Source organism: Babylonia areolata, chromosome 13, assembly GCF_041734735.1.
Source record: "Babylonia areolata isolate BAREFJ2019XMU chromosome 13, ASM4173473v1, whole genome shotgun sequence".
Classification (NCBI taxonomy): Eukaryota; Metazoa; Mollusca; class Gastropoda; order Neogastropoda; family Buccinidae; genus Babylonia; species Babylonia areolata.
In genome coordinates, this window is record NC_134888.1 from 3,609,110 (window position 1) to 3,630,151 (window position 21,042).

Consider the following 21,042-nt stretch of genomic DNA (forward strand, 5'->3'; position numbering starts at 1 on the left):
GAGTTCTATTGAACTTTTTTTTCAGGCTGACTTACCAGTTCTGCCTTCAGATCTTCAAGGAGAAACCTTCAGCCACGTGTTTGGAACTCGCACCAGCAGGTACAGGATTTCCGTTTGTACCAGACTGGCACATGGGTATAGATGGAGTTTTCAGTTCTTTACATGTGCGCACTGTCAACGAGAACTTGATGCTAAAAGATCTGCCTATTAGTATGGATGGAATTACTGTTTTTTTGCACTATTAACGAGCACATTTTGCTGGTCTAAGATCTGCCCATTAGTTTTGATCTATGAGATTTGTTGGTTATTAATGCTTTTGTACAAGCTACCAGAATTATTGATGTGGATATCGTTTTACAAAAGATAGTAATGTTTCGTACTGGTTTTCTAGATTCTACAATTGTATTTGAATATAGTCTTTTTATATAAATATTATCTCTTTTTTTTAGCGTGTGGGTGTGTGTGTGTACGTTGTAATTTTTAAAAAAAGGGAAAGTTGTAAACATGAAAAGTAATAATCCTTGTATGTGTTGCAGCTTGGAAAACCTGGTGATTGATCGCAAAATGAAAGGCCCCTGTTGGCTAGATTTGCATAATGTCCGTAAGTCATTGGGTTTATCTGTACCTTTTCAGTTTCTTTTCAATGTTTGTTCATTTGGTTAGCTAGAGTTGAGTAATTAGAGGTCAACATTCTGTCTCACACAGAATAAAGTACAAGATCAGCGCTCTGTGTTATAAATGTATTCACAAATCTGCCCCGTCCTGTCTTTGTGGCTGCCTTCACCTCTACATTCCATCTCACTGCCTACGATCGGCTTCGGATCCACTCTGTTTACGCATACCCAGATTCAAACACTCCACTGTTGGACGCCGTTCTTTCTCTGTCTCTGGACCTTGCATTTGGAATGAACTTCCTCTTTCGCTTCGTCAGGTCTCCGCACTCAGCTTTTTCCAAGTCTGGCCTTAAAACCCACCTTTTCACAAGATAGCCTCCCTCCCCTGCCTCTTCCTTGTCTTCAGTTTCTTCTCCAGTTTTAGAGTTATGCATGCGTGTGAATGACAGGTGCGAGAGTGCTTTCATTTGTCTCCGCACAAGATTCAGCGCTATATAAATTCTATCATTATTATTATCTGTTGCAGTCCGTATGCACTTTGCTGTGATTTAATCACAGAATATGGTGTGAACAAAGATGACATCAACGGATCACAAAGCATGAGGAAGTTGAAAAATTACAGTTTTATTGGTCATGAAAAGAGTGTTGGGAAGACAGGGGGGGGGAGGGGGGGGGGGGCTGGGCTTTAATAAATATGTGGACACTTATGTATCTTAGGTTGATTACTCTTACTTTCTGTATGATGGCGCGGAAACATTTTGTATCCAGAAATCAACAAAAGACATTGCTAGGGGTAAAGTAAGATTTTTTAATTTTTAATTTTATTTTATTTTTTAGCCCTCTTCTGGTTTTTCAAAACTATGGATGTCCATTTTCTCTTTGCAGAGCCGGTGAATCCATCTATAAGTTGGTGTAAAGTGGAAGTAAGTATAGTTTTTGCCCCCCCCCACGCCTCCCACCCTCTTCTTTTCCGCAATGATTTGTTGATGATAACATTCATAACTAATAATTCACTCTGTTGCCACCATGGGTTTCCAAGTCTTGAGTGAAGGGGATGTTCCCATTGCTTTTGTTTTTATTCATTTATTTATTTTTATTTCATACCACAGCATTTATTTATTTTGCCCCCGATACCAGTCAGTGCAACTTAACAGTAAATATTATGTACATAAATGTTAGTCTCCATAACAACCATGCTGACCACAATTGTCTACATAACTGCGGAACGTATACGCAATATTCATAAACCAGCATGGACACTCCACTTGGAACCTCAGCATGATTAATTAATTAGACACATTGTTGATGCTGTTTTGTTTTGTTTGTTTGTTGTTGTTTTTTTTTGTATTTTAGGGGTGCTTAGGATGGAACATTTTTTTTTTTTATGTTGCTATGCCTACTCAAGACCAGATTAAATATACAAAAATCATAAGAATATTCATTATTCAAGTACATGTTTCTACTATGGATTTGTTTTATGCCATTGTTGGGAATGAGGGTTTTATTGAAGTTGTCCAAAACTGTTAGATATATAACCGAAAAATGTTATTCTTCAAATAAATGTTTGAGCTGTAGATTTGTTCGTTACTTTTTTTTTTTTTTTTTTTTTTTTTTTTGACACTGTCTGAAACTTGTCTGCTCCTTTCTCCTGCAAGGCACTGGTGACAAAGCCGGATCATGTGACAGTTCATACCTTGCCCCTTCCACCTCCCCCGCTGGTCGTCATGACGCTCAATCTACGCACACTGCCCAATCCCAAGACACATCAGAACGAGGTAAATCTCTTTGGCTTTTTGAGGCTCTACTGAAAACACAGTTTGCTCCATTGCCAAGATGCATTAGAATGAGGTAAGATTCCGTGGTTTTCTATGGCTCTTTGAAAACACAGTCTGCTCTTATAGCTTTTAGAGGCGTTTGATTGGCTAAGAGCGGACCGGGCAAGACGGCTCGTCTTTTCACTGTTAGCCGCGCGAAATTTGGCCAAGCAGAGCAGACCGATAGGCCTAGTTTGCATCAGTTTGACATGGTAAGTATATGTATCACCAAACATGGAGTATAATACAGACTCCTCCTGTCTGCTCCATTCCCAAGATGCATCAGAACGAGGTAAGATTCCGTGGTTTTCTGCGGCTCTCAGAAAACAGTCTTCTCCATTGCCAAGATGCATTAGAACGAGGTAAGATTATATGGCTCTCTGCGGCTCTCTGAAAACACAGTCTGCTCCATTCCCAAGATGCATTAGAACGAGGTAAGATTATATGGCTCTCTGCGGCTCTCTGAAAACACAGTCTGCTCCATTCCCAAGATGCATTAGAACGAGGTAAGATTATATGGTTCTCTGCGGCTCTTTGAAAACACAGTCTGCTCTTATAGCTTTTAGAGGTGTTTGATTGGCTAAGAGCAGACCGGGCAAGACGGCTCGTCTTTTCACTGTTAGCCGCGCGAAATTTGGCCAAGCAGAGCAGACCAATAGGCCTAGTTTGCATCAGTTTGACATGGTAAGTATATGTATCACCAAACATGGAGTATAATACAGACTCCTCCTGTCTGCTCCATTCCCAAGATGCATCAGAACGAGGTAAGATTCCGTGGTTTTCTGCGGCTCTCAGAAAACAGTCTTCTCCATTGCCAAGATGCATTAGAACGAGGTAAGATTCTGTGGTTTTCTGTGGCTCTCTGAAAACACAGTCTTCTCCATTCCCAAGATGCATTAGAACGAGGTAAGATTCTGTGGTTTTCTGTGGCTCTCTGAAAACAGCCTTCTCCATTCCCAAGATGCATTAGAACGAGGTAAGATTCCATGGCTCTCTTAAAACACAGTCTTCCCCATTCCCAAAGTGCATTAGAACGAAGTAAGATTCCATAGCTTTCTGCAGCTCTTTGAAAACACAGTCTTCTCCATTCCCAAGATGCATTGGAACGAGGTAAGATTCTGTGGCTCTCTGAAAACAGCCTTCTCCATTCCCAAGATGCTTTAGAACGAGCTAAGATTCCATGGCTCTCTGAAAACACAGTCTTCTCCATTGCCAAGATGCATTAGAACGAGCTAAGATTCCCTAGTTTTCTTCAGCACTGTAAAGATTGGCTTCTCCAGTTCCAAGACATACCAAAATGAGGTAAGTTTCTGTGGTTTTCTGAAAAGACAGTCTTAGCAGAAAACTTAGGAAAATACAGTCAACTGTTTCACTATCCCATGACCAATAGTGCTTCCAACTTCTGGAGAAGCTTGAGAGGAAGACCAGTATGAGGTAAGTTTCTGTGGTTCTCTGAAAAGACCGTCTTAGCAGAAAAAAACGTATGAAAATGCATAGTCAGCTGTTAAAATATTCCATTACCAATAGTGCTTCCAGTGTGTGGAGAGGCTTAACTCTCTCCATACGAACGGCGAAAGAGACGACGTTAACAGCGTTTCACCCCAATTACCATCATCAAAATATTGCAAGCGGAAGGCTTTTATACTGAAGAGGTGAATGTTGACAAAGAATACCACAATTCTGACGACGGAAACTAAAGGTTGGGTCATTGAGACACCCACTGGACATCCGAGGGGTCTGTGTAGAGGAGAAGAGAGGACTGGCCGTACTGAGTGAGTTAAGATGAAGAAATGGAGGATGGGATTAATAACCGATCTGCGCATTGGGGCAGAAACTTCCTCATGTTCAAACGGGGCATGATCATAACAGGAAATTTTCTTGTTGTATATTTAGGTGAGGACACTTCCTTTCTGAACAAGTGGGAAAGGTAAATATATGAGAATTGTTCATGAGGTAAATATATGAGAATTATTCATGAGGCGTATTGTTCAAATGGGAAGGGATTGCTAAAGCTTTAATTTTGATTTTATTTTTTTCACAGGTGGTGGGAGCAGCTGCCCTAATTCACGGTGCTTTCCACATGGACAAACCAGCTCCAAACCCCATTTATCAGCACTACTTTTCTGGTTTGTATCTTTGCCAGTGTCGTCGTCTTCTTCTTCTGCGTTTGTGGGCTGCAACTCCCACGTTCACTTGTATATATATACACGAGTGGGCTTTTACGTGTATGACCGTTTTTAACCCATCATTAAGGCAGCCATACTCCGCTTTCGGGGTGTGCATGCTGGGTATGTTCTTGTTTCCATAACCCACCAAACGCTGACATGGATTACAGGATCTTTAACGTGTGTATTTGATCTTCTGCTTGCATATACACACAAAGGGGGTTAAGGAACTAGCAGGTCTGCACATATGTTGACCTGGGAGATCGTAAAAATCTCCACCCTTTACACATCCAGTGTCTACTTTTATGGAACTTGTGCGCACTTAAGATGTTTGTTTGTAGGTCAGTTTGTATTTGTATTTCTTTTTATCACAACAGATTCCTCTGTGTGAAATTCGGGCTGCTCTCCCCAGGGAGAGCGCGTCGCTACACTACAGCGCCACCCATTTTTTTTTTCTTTTTTTTTTCCTGCATGCAGTTTTATTTGTTTTTCCTATCGATGTGGATTTTTCTACAGAATTTTGCCAGGAAAACCCTTTTGTTGCTGTGGGTTCTTTTACATGCGCTAAGTGCATGCCTCATATGTTGTACGTATGTGTGTGTAGAATTATGTGCAGAATGTATTCATTGTGAGACATTCATTTATAGGCCACTCAGTTGTGTAATGTGTACTTAGAATTATGTATAGAATGCTTCGGCTGTATTAGGGTTTTGAAACTGGTTACAACTTGTGTGTTGGTATTTAATCAGGTTAAAAACTTACATCTGGGTTTTTGAAACAGATTAAATACTTACTTTTTTTTTTTTAATAGGGCACACACACACACACACACACACACACACACACACACACACACACGTTTAAATATATATGTATATTTGTTTTTAAGAAGTTAAATCTTATTTTTAGATTCCAAATTTTTAAACAGGTTGGAATTTATTTTTGGTTGTTTTTTTGTGTGTTTTTTTTTTTTTTTTTCAAGCAAGTTCAAAACTTATATTGTTTCAGTGATTTCCAAACCAAGCGACCTCATCTTCCCCTATGATTTCCGTGACCGAGTGCAAAGAGAGGTAGGTTGATGAACTGAACGGTTGTGTTGTACATGTTCCCACGGAGTCGCATACACATTGGGAGACAGAAAATAGCAAGTTCCCATGTTTCTGTCGAAGCTTTGTATTGTACAGCTCAAGGTTGCTTCACACTGGTAGCTTGCTGTTCAAGCTGCGTCTGGGCATTACTGTTTTACGGAATTTTGTGTTTTGTTTTGTGCATGACTGGCTTCACAGTTTTAAGTGGTTTTCTGTTCCACTTTCATGCTTTTTTGACTGACTTGTGTAAACAAAGTGAGTCTTACGTTTTGACCTGGTGTTCGGTTGTCTGTGTGTGTGTGTCTGTGTGTCCATGGTAAACTTTAACATTGTCATTTTCTCTGGAAATACTTTGTCTGCCAATACCAAAATTGGCTTTAACATCGTATGAAAAAAGTCTTCACATTCATATCAATAACAGGTTGTAAGTCTCCCGAATTAAGCCATATTTCTGAATCATTAACGGTTTATTTCATTGGGATGTGTTCTGAAATCGGAAAATTCTAAAAACCGCTTTCCACTGAGTTTGTTCGACTAGAAGGTAGGTTGTTTTCGAAGACGATATGACCTCGTGTTTCTTGTTCACAATTAAAAGAAAAGAAACACAAATTCTGGACAAAACACTTACAGTGATACTAACTACACCATGGACGTGTTTACTGCATATAAATATTCCAAACTGGACACTGAATTAACTGGAATAAACATAAAAGAAAGATTGACTTGGTTGTTTCTTTCAGCCCGTTGTTGACTGGTTTGTGTAGATCTCGAGATCTACCATGTGTTGCAATGTGCTTGAAGGAGATGGCTACGTCTTCTGTACTGCCGAAATAAAATGATAATCGAGATATAATAAAACACACAAAAAACATGATTTAAACAGCGTTATTACGTTCACTACAATCACATCTGTTTATCGCACAAAGAAGAAAAGGTCAATATTGCTTTAAATTACAAATTTTGTCATTTGACGTCAGACATGCCAAAGCCTTGGGGATTAGCCTTTTTGCATCAGAACTGAACATGCATGGTTTGATCCCGCTCGCATGCCCTTTAAAAAATTTTTGATTTTATTTTTCTTCCAAGCTTATCTTATATGTCATATTTAATTCAGAGCACATTTCAACAATTTTTTAAATCCCTTTTTTTTTTTTTTCTTTTTTTCTCCTCATGATTTCTTTACTGGATAAAGCGCGAAGCACAAGTGAGTCTTGAAGGCTTTGCCTCTTGTTTTGTTGTTGTTTTTCACCTGTCTTCATACAGAAATAATTTTGTCTTCTTTCTAAAGGTGTGTCATTTCAGTCAAGGTTTAATTGTAGTTTTACTTTTGACAGAATCTCTCAGTGTTGTGTGACATTTTAATTTGATGCACCTCACGACTTTAGAATATGGTGACCTGGACGCTAGTCATTCGGATAAGATTATAACCAAAGGACCCTTGTGTAGCATACACTTAGCGCACGTAAAAGAACCTGAGGCAACAAGAGGCTGTTCCTGGCAAAATATCATAGAAAAATCCACTTCAATATATGTGTGCGCATTTGTGTGTGTACATGCGGGACTGAATGACACAGTAATTGAAAGAGAAGCGCTTCAGAGATACTCTGAAAGTCTCTCTGAAAGCGTTTGATATCAACCCTGACTCCTGGGAGGAATCTGCAATGGACCGTAACAAATGGCGCGCTGCTGTGCACAAAGACGCCAAGTTGTGCGAGGCCAACAGGACTGCTGCAGCTGTTCAGAAGAGGCAGGCCAGAAAGTCACGGGCAAACAAGCTCCCTGACAATGATATGCCTGTCTTTGTCTGCCCCAACTGTCAGCGAACATTTCGTGCGCAGATTGGACTATTCAGCCATCTGCGCACTCACAGATAGATTCATGAGCATCCCCCACCCCCACCACCACCACCCTCCCCCTATCCCCCAGCTGGATGACAACGATGGTCATCATCAATCTCGATGGACACACACCACCAATTATAAGAGTAGCACCTAAAGGCGGTCTTTCGTCAGCTTTTAACCTAGATAGGCAGGCTGTTATGTAGATGGCTCTGCGTTTGTAAAGCACTCCGAGCTTGGTCTCTGACCGACGGGCGCACTAGCCGAGTGGTTAAAGCGTTGGACTGTCAGTCTGAGAGTCCCAGGTTCGAATCATGGTGACTGACAGCGCCTGGTGGGTGAAGGGTGGAGATTTTTACGATCTCCCAGGTCAACATGTGTGCAGACCTGCTTAGTGCCTGAACCCCCTTCGTGTGTATATGCAAGCAGAAGATCAAATACGCACGTTAAAGATCCTGTAATCCATGTCAGTGTTCGGTGGGAAACAAGAACATACCCAGCATGCACACCCCCGAAAACGGAGTATGGCTGCCTACATGGCAGGGTAAAAACGGTCATACACGTAAAAGCCCACTCGTGTGCATACGAGTGAACGTGGGAGTTGCAGCCCTCGAACGCAGAAGAAGAAGAAGAAGGTCTCTGACCAAGGAAAGGTGCTATATAAATATTCAAATCAATCAAATGACTGTAAAGTGCTTACAGCTTTGTCTCTGACCAAAGACAGGTGCCGTATAAGTATCCGTATCTTTTTATTTAGTTAAATTTTTTTTTCATTCCTATTTAGCATTTTATTTATCAAATTGATTATTTATTTTTTCACTTTGTGTATCTTATTTTACTTTATTTTATTTTATTTTCCTTATTTAAATTTTTTTTTTTCATTCCTATTTATCATTTTATTTATCAAATTGATTATCTGTTAATTTTTTCACTTTGTGTATCTTATTTTACTTCATTTTATTTTATTTTCCCTCAAGGCCTGACAAAGTGCGTTGTGTTACGCTGCTGGTCAGGCATCTGCTTAGCAGATGTGGTGTAGCGTGTATGGATTTGTCAGAATACAGTGACACCTCCTTGAGTAAATGAACTGAACTGAACTGCATCCATATCCATCAGTGGTCTCGTGACGGAGGACGGGCGTAATGAAAGTGAAATGATTTCAGAGTGTCGATGTCGATACGATACACTGCTGGGTGGAGAATCTGTTTCAAGCAAACACATACTCTTTGAATGTCAGAGTCTGAAATCGTTTTTACCAAACTTCTCGGAAAATTCTTTTGAATGTATTTTTGACAATTTCAAGATGTTATCTGCTATTGCAGAAGGTTTGCTGCATAGTCCAATGGGACATTTGTTATAATTGTTACAGTTGTTTGATGTTAGCGTTTCCTTCTATATTGTGCCTATGTCTCCCCTTTTAATGTCTTATTTTTTTCCAATGCTCTGTATCTTTCCCCACCCCCCCCCCACCCCCCACACACACATATGCGCACACACACATACACACACATCATTCATCACCCTCTGCCCAATACCGTTCCCACCTCCACGCTCCGCCCCCCACACCCCCCACCCTTTTTTTTTTTTTTTTTTTTTCCGTCTAATATCACGTTAAACTGAAGACTACTACTACTACACTGCTGGGTTTCAGAGCAAGAAGATGCAGGTGGAGGTGCTGCCGACAGAACGTGCCTTGCTGGGCTTCCTCCTGGCCAAGATCCACAAACTGGACCCTGACCTGATCGTGGTAAGACTGGCTGGGGTAGGGGTGGATCTTAAAGGGGTGGACGGACCCCGATCTGATCGTGGTAAGACTAGGTTAGGGGTGGATCGTGAAGGGGTGGATGGACCCCGATCTGATCGTGGTAAGACTAGGTTAGGGGTGGATCGTGAAGGGGTGGATGGACCCTGATCTGATCGTGGTAAGACTAGGTTAGGGGTGGATCGTGAAGGGGTGGATGGACGCTGATCTGATCGTGGTAAAGCAGGGGTAGTGGTGGATCTTAAAAGGGTGGATAGACCATGATCTGATCGTGGTAAGACTAGGTTAGGGTTGGATCATGAAGGGGTGGATGGACCCTGATCTGATCGTGGTAAGACTAGGTTAGGGGTGGATCGTAAAGGGGTGGAAGGACCCTGATCTGATCGTGGTAAAGCAGGGGTAGGGGTGGATGGATTGTGATCTGATCATAGATAGAAACACAGGTAGATTTAGAAGCTTTGAATTTATATGAAAACACTGAATTTATGAGGTAGATTTAGAAGCTTTGAATTTATATGAAAACACTGAATTTATGAGGTAGATTTAGAAGCATTGAAGTCTGTTGATAGATGAAGGAGCATAGAATCTATGAGATACACATAGAAGAACTGGATTTATGACAAAAAGAAGCACTGAATTTACAAGACAGATGATTGAAGCTGTCCGTTTGTTGAGAATTTTGCATGCTTGAAATATGAGCATGGCCTATTTTCGAAAATCCGACCCCCAACAGAGAAAGGAAAGACAGGATCGACTTAGAGGTAGAGAAAAACGAACGAATCGAGGGGGCCGTGTCGAATCGAGTACACAGAATGTAAGAATACAATACAGACAAGCCGCATGCAGCAAAATAAGGACAAATGAATACGCTTAATAGCCAAAAAAAGTGTAAGACGAGACAGAGCGTAAACCTGACAAGATGGCGTGGAGAGCCTTGGCCAAAGGAATGATTCAGCGCTTATAGCTTTTAGAGGCGTTTTGATTGGCTGACAGCGGACCGGGGCAAGACAGCTCGTCTTTTCACTGTTAGCCGCGCGAAATTTGGCCAAGCAGAGCAAACCGATAGGCCTAGTTTGCATCAGTTTGACATGGTAAGTATATGTAACACCAAACATGGAGTATAATACAAACTCCTCCTTTCTGTTCCAAGGTCATGATATGATAGTTGAAGCTGTCTACCCCCGAAAACGGAGTATGACTGCCTACATGGTGGGGTAAGTGGAGTGATGGCCTAGAGGTAACGCGTCCACCTAGGAAGCGAGAGAATCTAAGCGTGCTGGTTCGAATCACGGCTCAGCCCTTTACATTTTCATCCCCCTCCACTAGACCTTGAGTGGTGGTCTGGACGCTAGTCATTCGGATGAGACGATAAACCGAGGTCTTGTTTGCAGCATGCACTTAGCGCGTGTAAAAGAACCCACGGCAACAAAAGGGTTCCTGGCAAAATTCTGTAGAAAATCCAAGGAAAAGGAAATAAATTGCACGCAGGAAAAAATACAAAAAAAAAATGGGTGGGGCTGTAGTGTAGCGACGCGCTCTCCCTGGGGAGAGCAGCCCGAATTTCACACAGAGAAATCTGTTGTGATAAAAAGAAATACAAATACAAAAATGGTCATACATGTAAAAGCCTACTTGTGTACATACGAGTGAATGTGGGAGCTGCAGCCCACGAACGAAGTAGAAGAAGCTGTCTGTTCGTTGTTTTTTTTTTTTTTTTTTTTTTTTTTTTTTTTGCTGCCCCATCATCTGCACCGTTTCAGTGGCATTACTCCCACGCCGCTCATTTAGATTCCCCCATACACGGCCACACCCGGGTTCGTCCGTCGCAGTTCCAACGTCGGCAGTCCACAGGGAACCATCGATGTTAGGTCGCCAGGAGGCCACACACCAGAGAAGACCCTGCATTGCTGCTGAGTCACTTTGGTGGTGTTCAGTGGTGCCTGTTCTGATTTTACGTACTCAGGACACCACCTACTAAGCCCCCTACTTCGTCGATGATTTTGTATGCTAGAAAAATGAGCACCGCTTGTTTTCCCGTTCCAGGGTCATGACATATATGGATTTGACCTGGACATTCTGCTGCACAGAATTAGCGCCAACAAAATCCCCCACTGGTCCAAGATCGGACGTCTCAAGCGCAGTGTGATGCCAAAGCTATCGGTAAGAGAAAAGTGGAAGGTGATTGTTTTTTTGGGGGGGATTCTTGTTTGTTGTTTCTTTGTCTGATGGAGTTATCAACAATAAGATAAGATGAGAAGATAAGAAAAACTTTATTATCTCCAACTGGAGAAATTTGGTCAGGTGCATTATCACAGCATAGACAAGTAAACAACATGGGGACCATAAGTGTAAAAGTCAACAACAGCATTTACGAATATTACAAAGATACAAATGTAAAAAATATTACATACACCGTTTCATACATCCATCCACACACTGCAGGTGATAACTAGTATTCTTAATGTAAAAACAGAAAGAATTAAGAAACATTATTTGAATATAATTATAAACATAGCCTACTATACTGCACATTGATTATAATAGATAAGATAAGAATAAAGATAAATTGCGGAAAACCGCAACGAGATAATCAGCACACACCCGCACCCCCACCCCACACACACGGATTACCTGATTAAACAAGAGTAATAAACCTATGTTCTCAAATGAAAGCATTTCACATATTCGCTTTTAAAAACATTGCAATTAATTATTACATCGTAATAGAGAGGTCAGGGATGAAGTTTGTTTTGTTGTTGTTGTTGTTGTCATTGAGCCTATCCTGTTGGTGTTCACTGTTTCTGATGCATCCGTACTGTTAAAATCTGTTATAATAATAATAATAAAAATAATGGATACTTATATAGCACACTATCCAGAAATCTGCTCTAGGTGCTTTACAAAAACGCTTTTGTTAACATAAAACATTATATCTATGTTACATACACACACCAAAATGTGACTCACACACACACACACACACACACACACACACACACACACACACACACACACACACACACACACACACACACACACACACTGCATACATACATTTTAACATACATGTGTATCAAACAGCTACCCTAACACATACGCACACATAGGCAGGCACAAACTTACATAAACACACACACACACATTACACATTCATATATATGCATGTAGTTATGTACACATACATATGTATACACACATAGTCAATCACAGCAAACGCAAAGGAAGTGGACCTGCCACAATTGAACTTATTGCTGAGGGAAAAGGTGACTTTTGAGACGAGATTTATGGCTCAAGATGGAGCTTGTAGGTCATTGAGGTAATTTTATCAAGACATCTTGCTATGGTGCATATTCTTACAGCTCTATGGGCTTTATCTGCAAATGTGGTAAAAAAAAAATAAAAAAAAATTTAATTATTTTTTTTGGTACATACATACGAGTCAGTCGTTCAGTGTGTCAGTCATTGTTTGTTTTTGTTTTTTGTTTTTTTTGTTTGTTTTTTTTGTTTTTTTTGTTTTTTGTTTAAAAAAAAAAAAGAAGTAATAATTCAACACATGCTGAATGTACACATACGTATGAGTCAGTTTCTCACTATGTAAGTCATCGTTGTTGTTTGGGGTTTTTTTTTGTTGTTGTTTCTTTTGTATTGTTTGTTTTTAAGTTAAGAAAAAAAATTAAGTCATAAATGTCAACACACGCTGACTTCCCTGGTCGTGCAGGGCGGGTTCGGCCGGGCCACATTTGCGGAGAAAACGGCCATGTGCGGCCGTCTCCTTTGTGACGTGAAGATCTCGGCCAAGGAACTGATCCGCTGCAAGAGCTACGACTTGACGGAACTGGTCTCCCACATCCTCCACACCAAGCGACAACAGCTGGACTACGATGAGATCAAGGAGATGTATGGGTAAGGTGGCTTTACCTCTCCCCGCACCCGCACCCCCATCCCAGCCCCCCCAGCCCCATCCCACCCCCCCCCAGCCCTATCCCCTCCCCCCCACCGTCCTCACCCGCCTCTACAGATAACGGAATAGTTTGTTGATGGTATCTCCCTGTTCGTGATGTACACCATCATAGCGGCTTTGCCTGTAGTGAAGCGTCACCTGAATTACAGCATTCCTCTCACATACACGCGCGTGCACGTGCGTGCGCACACATACACATGTGCATTCACACACACACACACACATACTTTCTCTCTCTCTTTCTCTTTTTTACACACATTCTCACACACACACACACACAAACACGCATTCACACACACATATTCACACATGCGTGTGCGCACATACACTTGCACACACACACACACACACATGTGCACACTCACACACACAGACATATACAAGAGATATGCAACAAATACGCAGTAAAACAGATATGAAAGCACAAACACAAGCCCAACACTACACATAAAAGCGCACACACACACACACACACACACACTCCTTCTTCTTTGTCTCTGTTTCAGACTCATCCTCTTTCTCTCTCTCTCTCTCTCTCTCTCTCTCTGTCCCCAGGACGTCAGGCAGTTTGCTGAAGCTGGTGGAGCTGACGCTGATGGACTCGACGTTTGTTCTGAGGATCCTGTATGAACTCAACGTCATCCCACTGGCTCTTCAAATCACAGCCATCTGCGGCAACACTATGGTCAGAAAACACATACTCTTTGAATGTCAGAGTCTGAAATCGTTTTTACCAAACTTCTCAGAAAATTCTTTTGAATGTATTTTTGACAATTTCAAGATGCTATCTGCTATTGCAGAAGGTTTGCTGCATAGTCCAATTGGACATTTGTTATAGTTGTTACAGTTGTTTGATGTTAGCGTTTCCTTCTATATTGTGCCTATGTCTCCCGTTTTAATGCTTTATTTTTTCAAATGCTCTGTATCTTTCCCCACCACACACACACACACGCACACACGCGCACACACACACCATTTCTCACCCTCTGCCCAATACCGTTCCCTCCACCAAACCCCGCCCTCCACCCTCCCGCCCCCCCCCCACCCACCTTTTTTTTTTTCTTTTTTTTCTTTTTTTTTTTTTTTTTTTCTGTCTAATATCACTTAAAGTGGAAGACGTTAAACTGAAGACTACTACTATGGTCAGTGCCTTTCTCTCCGTCCTGTCGCTCCCTGTCTTATGGGTCATAGGCCTCTGTTGGTCAGTGCTGACCATGGAAAACAGCCATCTGTGGCAACACTATGATAGAAAATTTCCTTTATGGGAATTAGGTGCCACTCCAAAAATTCAAAGCTGTCTAAGGCCCCTATTGGAGTCTTTCGTCTGAAATGGTTGTGAACAGTACGGTCCTGATCGTGGCCTTTCATTTGGAGTGTGTCATGAATAAGATTTCTGTTACCTATAACACATACCCAGGCTCCCACCTTCCTCTACCAATTCCGATCAAGGACAATAACAAAATCGTGTGGGGCACACTTTTTTTTTTTTTTACACATTCTTACTTGTTGAAGGGGGAACAGGCCCCTCGATGTATTCCCTGTGATGAGCCTCTCACCTTGAAACACGTGCTCCTTGACTGTTGGGATCTGCATGACGTTAGACACAGATACTACACGGCAGTTTCTTTGAAGACCTTGTTTAGTGATGTCCCTCTGTGGACGCTGATGGACTTCTTGAAAGAAGTGAACATTTTTAATCAGATTTGAAGGTTTTAAACTATGGAAGGTTTTTTAACTTTTGAGTGGAAAGCTAAAAGTGGTGACTTGTTTTGTTTTTTTTTGTTTTGTTTTTTACCCTTGTAGTAGGTATTAACGTTGCAATAGACTTGAGATGGCCTTAGTGGTCGGCGAGGCTCTAAGCACCATAATTTCATTTCATTTCAATAAGGAAATCATTTTTATCTTCCTTTCTTGCACATTTATTCTTCCAGAACCCCTTTCCCACAACAAAATATAATCACGAACACATTCTTACCACCGGCCTAACGCTCTCTCTCATTCAGTTCAATTCCTAACCTACTTCAAAAATTCAACATCACTTTAGATCTAGACATAACAATGAAAGACAAGCTCAGACGAAGAACCAAAACTTACATTTTGAATCCTGAGGAGGGAGCCAGCTAAACAAAATCACACAAGGAGGGTCGCTGGTACTCAACAGTCTGGCACTTCAAATTTTAGATACATTCATCCTACTTTCACAGGGATCAGGTTCGACATCGGTCATCGGTCATTGACGCATTTAATTTTGAAATGACCTATTGTTTTTCAAGTTGCCAGGTCACATGACTTATTGTTTTTATGACCAGTCGGTCAACCAAAGTAACCATCTCTCTCTCTCTCTCTTTAACGATCGCAATCGCTTTGTCGTCTGCTCTTACAGGAAATGACTATAAACTGGTTTATTAAAATACGGATCCGTGACGAAACGAAATCCGAAACGAATCTTTATCGCTGCCTTTCGCGAGCTTCGGCGAGAAGAATTGGCGTTCCCACTTTTGCATTAACCGAGTGCAGTTTGTGTGTGCAAAACCAAGGGTTGTCCTTGCGTCCTCTTCCCGCAAGGCATAATCGCCTGACAGCAGTAAATGAGCCAGTCGTATATGTTTTCTAGTCAACGCAGAAGACCAGAACATTGCATTTTCTTGTCAGAAATCAATGACATTCTTAACTTTCTAGTCAATGAATGACCAGAATGGCCAATGTATTACATTTTCCTTTCATTTGTGCATTATTAAAGTTTGAAAAAGCGCGGGACGGGTGATATTTGACCTATTGATTTTCAAAATGACCTTTTGATTTTATGTTCTTCTGGTCATATGACCTATTGTCTATTGAACCCAACCTGATCTCTGCTTTCATCCTACAGCATTCTCTGTACAGATTTCATGCTCGCATCTCTCTCTCTCAAACCAAAAAGTGAAGTCGATCCGTTGACTCCTCGTCCCAGCTTCCGACTCTCCAGTCCGACCAATCAGAAGGGAGCACACAAAAATCATGCGTTTCGATCCCTGACAGTGCGTTCACCTGAAATTGTGTACTGGGAACGCTGAAGATGTTGTGTCCTATTATCCTGCCTGACTGGAGACGTCCGTGTGTTCTTCAGGCTCGGACGTTGATGGGAGGTCGCTCAGAGCGGAACGAGTACCTGCTGCTCCATGCCTTCACAGAGAAAGGCTTCATCTGCCCCGACAAGGAGTTCAAACAGAAAGCCAAGCCCCAGGTGGTAAGTGAACGAATGAATGATACGCATACTTATATATTGCCATCACCCCGAAAACATGGTATGGCTGCCTACATGGTGGGGTAAAAACGATCATACACGTAAAAGCCCACTCGTGTACATATGAGTGAACGTGGGAGTTGCAGCCTATGAACGAAAAAGAAGAGAAGATATTGCGCCTATCCTCGGTCGGAGTCCAAGCTCTAACCACTTTACAAACTTGGGGTCTTTGCAAAACAGGCTGCCTACCTGGGTAGATCCGACTGACGGCTGCCATTGGGTGCTCATCATTCGTTTCCTGTGTCATTCCATCATATTTCAGGCACATACATGTTCAGATGGACATGTAACACTTCACATGAATGACTGTTTTGTTTATTTACCCGGCAATGTAGGCAGCTATACTCTTTTGGGTGTGCATGCTGGGTATGTTCTTGTTTCCATAAACCACCAAACACTGACATGCATTACAGGATTTTTAATATGCATATTTTATCTTCTGCGTGCAAATACACACGTAGGGGGTTCAGTCACAAGCAGGTTTACACATGTCGACCTGGGAGATAGCACAAATCTCCACCCTTTACCCACCAGGCACTGTCACCGAGATTCAAACCCGGGACCCTCAGGTTGAAAGCCCAATGCTTTAACCACTCGGCTATTGCACCCGTAAGTGATGGAGATTGATTTGTGACTGACCCAGGATTCATACAGGCGTGTGCTAAGACGGCAAACGGACAGTTGCAGTCTCACCCCTATGTGTATGTGCATGTGGCAGGTGGAGGGGGAAGGGGAGGAGGATGAGGAGGGTGGCCCCAGCAGCAAGAAGGGACAGCAGGGTCGTCGCAAACCGGCATACGCTGGCGGCTTGGTGCTGGAGCCAAAGAAAGGTACGGTCATCCTGCCTGTGTGTGTGTGTGTTCGTGTGTGTGCCTTGCTGCATCCCTCTGCCATCCACTGCCATTCTGTTTCTTCTTCTCTTTCCTATTCCACTGTATTTGTATATGTATTTCTTTTTATCACAACAGATTTCTCTGTGTGAAATTCGGGCTGCTGTCCCCAGGGAGAGCGTGTCGCTACACTACAGCGCCACCCATTTTTTTTGGTATTTTTTCCTGTGTGCAGTTTTATTTGTTTTTCCTATCGAAGTGGATTTTTCTATGGAATTTGCCAGGAACAACCCTTTTGTTGCAGTGGGTTCTTTTACGTGCGCTAAGTGCATGCTGCACACAGGACCTCGGTTTATCGTCTCATCCGTATGACTAGCGCCCAAACCACCACTCAAGGTCTAGTGGAGGGGGAGAAAATATCAGCGGTTGAGCCCTGATTCGAAACAGCGCACTCAGATTCTCTGGCTTCCTAGGTGGACGCGTTACCTCTAGGCCACCACTCCACTGTCGGTTACCTAGGAGGATCCAACAGACACAGGTGTGCTCTCTGTCTCTCCCTGTGTTGCTGCATTCCTCTACCTCATCCTCTCTCTCTTCTGCTCTTCTCTATTCCTCTTTTTGAATTACCCTGAAGGACTCTCTCTTTTGCTCTTATCTATTCCTCTTTTTGAATTACCCAGAAGGACTCTCTCTCTCTCTCTCTCTCTCTCTCTCTCTCTCTCTCTCTCTCTCTCTCTTGCTCTTCTCTATTCTTCTTTTTGAGTTACCCAGAAGGACTCTCTCTCTTTTGCTCCTCTCTATTCCTCTTTTTGAGTTACCCAGAAGGACTCTCTCTCTCTTCTGCTCTTCTCTGTTCCTCTTTTTGAGTTACCCAGAAGGGTCCTTTCTCTCTCTCTTCTGCTCCTCCCTGTTCCTCTTTGAGTTACCCAAAAGTGTCAATAGACTTCTTGTATGCCGTGTTTCTGTGACAGTTAAAATAAGTCCAGTGCATGCTGTGATCTTGGATGGAAGAGGAGGCGCTATGCTAAAATTGGTCAGGTGTTGGACGAATGATCCGGTGTTCATGAACGATTGAGGTTTGAGGCTGGATTTCCGCTTGGCATTGTGTCCTTGGGAAAGGCTTTTTCCTCAGATTTTCCTACCTGTATGTGTGGATGGGTGGCTGACTTTGGTTTCGGAAGGTGTTTTTTTTTGTTTTGTTTGTTTTTTTTGTTGTCCTAACCCCGCTTCCCCCGTGCCGCCTCTCACACACACCCTTCCAATATTATGTTTTTTCTTTCTCCAGTCACTGACACTCTTCCTCTCCATTTTAGATTTTGTACTCTGTCTTTTCCACATTCTGTTCTCTCTCTCTCTGTCTGTCTGTCTGTCTGTGTCTGTCTCTTCCTTTCTTAGTCCCCTGCCCCTTGCCCCCACCACACCCCCTCCCCTCCACCTCAACCGCCCCCCTTTTCATTCGAATATACAGAAATGTCGACTTCTAATTAATAATAACAATCATCATTATGATAGAAATGATAATAATCCAAATGATAATAATATCATTTATTTTCAGTCTAATATCATCATCTTAGATGAACAGACTATAAATAAATAAGCGAAGCGAAAGGTTTTAATGAATGGAGAGGATTGGGACCCCGCCTTTCCATGCCGAGCCCTGAACACGGTGGAGGATACATTTAACGTTAATCTGTGTGTCAAGTTTCTACGACAAGTTCATTTTGCTGCTTTTTCCTCAGATTTTCCTACCTGTATGTGTGGATGGGTGGCTGACTTTGGTTTCGGAAGGTTTTAATGAATGGAGAGGATAGGGACCCCGCCTTCCCATGCCGAGCCCTGGACACGGTGGAGGATACGTTTAACGTTAATCTGTGTGTCAGGTTTCTACGACAAGTTCGTTTTGCTGCTTTTTCCTCAGATTTTCCTACCTGTATGTGTGGATGGGTGGCTGACTTTGGTTTCGGAAGGTTTTAATGAATGGAAAGGATTGGGACCTGCCTTCCCATGCCGAGCCCTGGACATGGTGGAGGATACATTTAATGTTAACTCACTCAGTACGGCCAGTCCTCTCTTCTCCTCTACACAGACCCCTCGGATGTCCAGTGGGTGTCTGAATGACCCAACCTTTAGCTTCCGTCGTCAGAATTGTGGTATTCTTTGTCAACATTCACGTCTTCAGTATAAGAGCCTTCCGCTTGCAATATTTTGATGGTGGTAATTGGGGTGAAACGCTGTTAACGTCGTCTCTTTCGCCGTTCGTATGGAGAGAGTTAATCTGTGTGTCAGGTTTCTACGACAAGTTCATTTTGCTGCTGGATTTCAACTCCCTGTACCCGTCCATCATACAGGAGTACAACATCTGTTTCACCACCATCGCCCGCTCGCCACAGGCACAGGTGAGTTCGTTACACAGTGGTTGTTTCGTTGATGTTTCGCTTGTCAGTTTAACGACTTCTCTTTTACGAAGTCCTTTAAGTAATTTCCTGTAATTGTATTAGATTTTTGTTGTTTTTTTTTCAAATTTCACCAACATTTCACCCTCATTTGCCCAGTTTCCCCCAACCCTCCATTCATTCACATCTCCCACCCCTTCTAACCGATAAATGTCTTCAATCACCGATTTGTGTGACGGGACATTAAACAAAATTCCTCCTCCTCGTTGATGTTTTATTCTCTGCTCTTCCTTTGTTACCCTTCTGGAAATGTCCTGTGTCGACACAAGAACCTATGGTGAACGCTGCTCCTCGTATCAGAAACAACCTTCCACATCATATCCGTTCATCTGACTCTTGCCTCTGCCTTCTGATCTTTCTTTTACACACACGCATACACACTCATGCATACGTGTAACATTTTGTGTTTATGACCGTTTTGTTTGTTTACCCCGCCATGTAGGCAGCCATTCTCTGATTTCAGGGGTGTGCATGCCAGGTATGTACTTGTATCCGTAACCCACCAAACACTGACTTGGATTACAGGATCTTTAATGTGCGTATCTGATCTTCTGCATGTGTTTACACATGAAGGGGGTTCAGGCACTGGCAGGTCTGCACACACATGTTGACCTGGGAGATCGGAAAAATCTCCACACTTTACCCACCAGGCGCCAGTGTGTATACACACGAAGGGGGTTCAGGCACTAGCAGGTCTGCACACACATGTTGACCTGGGAGATCAGAAAAATCTCCACCCTTTACCCACCAGGCGCTGTCACAGAGATTTGAACCCGGGACCCTCAGACTGAAAATCCAATGCTTTAACCACTTGGCCATTGTGCCGGTTTGGAGATGTTGGAATCCGTGTGTGTGTGTGTGTGTGTGGCCCAGGAGGAGGAGGATCTTGTCCTACCGTCAGCGGATCTGGATCCTGGCATCCTACCCACAGAGATCCGAAAACTGGTGGAGAGCCGACGACAGGTGAAACAGCTGATGAAGACACCGGACATCTCACATGAACAGCTCATGCAGGTGTGTGTGTGTTGTGTTGTGTGTGTGTGCGTGTGCGCTTATGTGTGTGTGTGTGTGAGAGAGAGAGAGAGAGAGGGACAGAGATTGTGTGTATATGGAAGAGAATATGAATACAAATACAAGTTTTAGCTACTTTCGTTTTCTCTGCCATAGGCGGGTAGTAGTTTGCACAGGACAGGAATCAGACCCCTGCCGGAGTCTGCTCTAGTGGGTCACGCAC

The 21,042-nt window shown here is 42.6% G+C and overlaps 1 protein-coding gene across 1 annotated transcript in view; it reads left to right on the plus strand.

The window, feature by feature from the left end:
* LOC143288994 (DNA polymerase alpha catalytic subunit-like) overlaps nt 1-21,042 on the plus strand; it is an 81,527-nt gene that overhangs the window by 31,849 nt on the left and 28,636 nt on the right. Inside the window, exons 14-27 of the mRNA XM_076597735.1 lie at nt 26-99; nt 537-601; nt 1,500-1,537; nt 2,270-2,389; nt 4,470-4,554; nt 5,602-5,663; nt 9,171-9,266; nt 11,325-11,441; nt 13,000-13,184; nt 13,798-13,927; nt 16,349-16,468; nt 17,244-17,355; nt 19,642-19,751; nt 20,682-20,822. Of these exons, the coding sequence (XP_076453850.1) occupies nt 26-99; nt 537-601; nt 1,500-1,537; nt 2,270-2,389; nt 4,470-4,554; nt 5,602-5,663; nt 9,171-9,266; nt 11,325-11,441; nt 13,000-13,184; nt 13,798-13,927; nt 16,349-16,468; nt 17,244-17,355; nt 19,642-19,751; nt 20,682-20,822 (1,455 nt within the window). The remainder of the gene's footprint in view (nt 1-25; nt 100-536; nt 602-1,499; nt 1,538-2,269; nt 2,390-4,469; nt 4,555-5,601; nt 5,664-9,170; nt 9,267-11,324; nt 11,442-12,999; nt 13,185-13,797; nt 13,928-16,348; nt 16,469-17,243; nt 17,356-19,641; nt 19,752-20,681; nt 20,823-21,042) is intronic.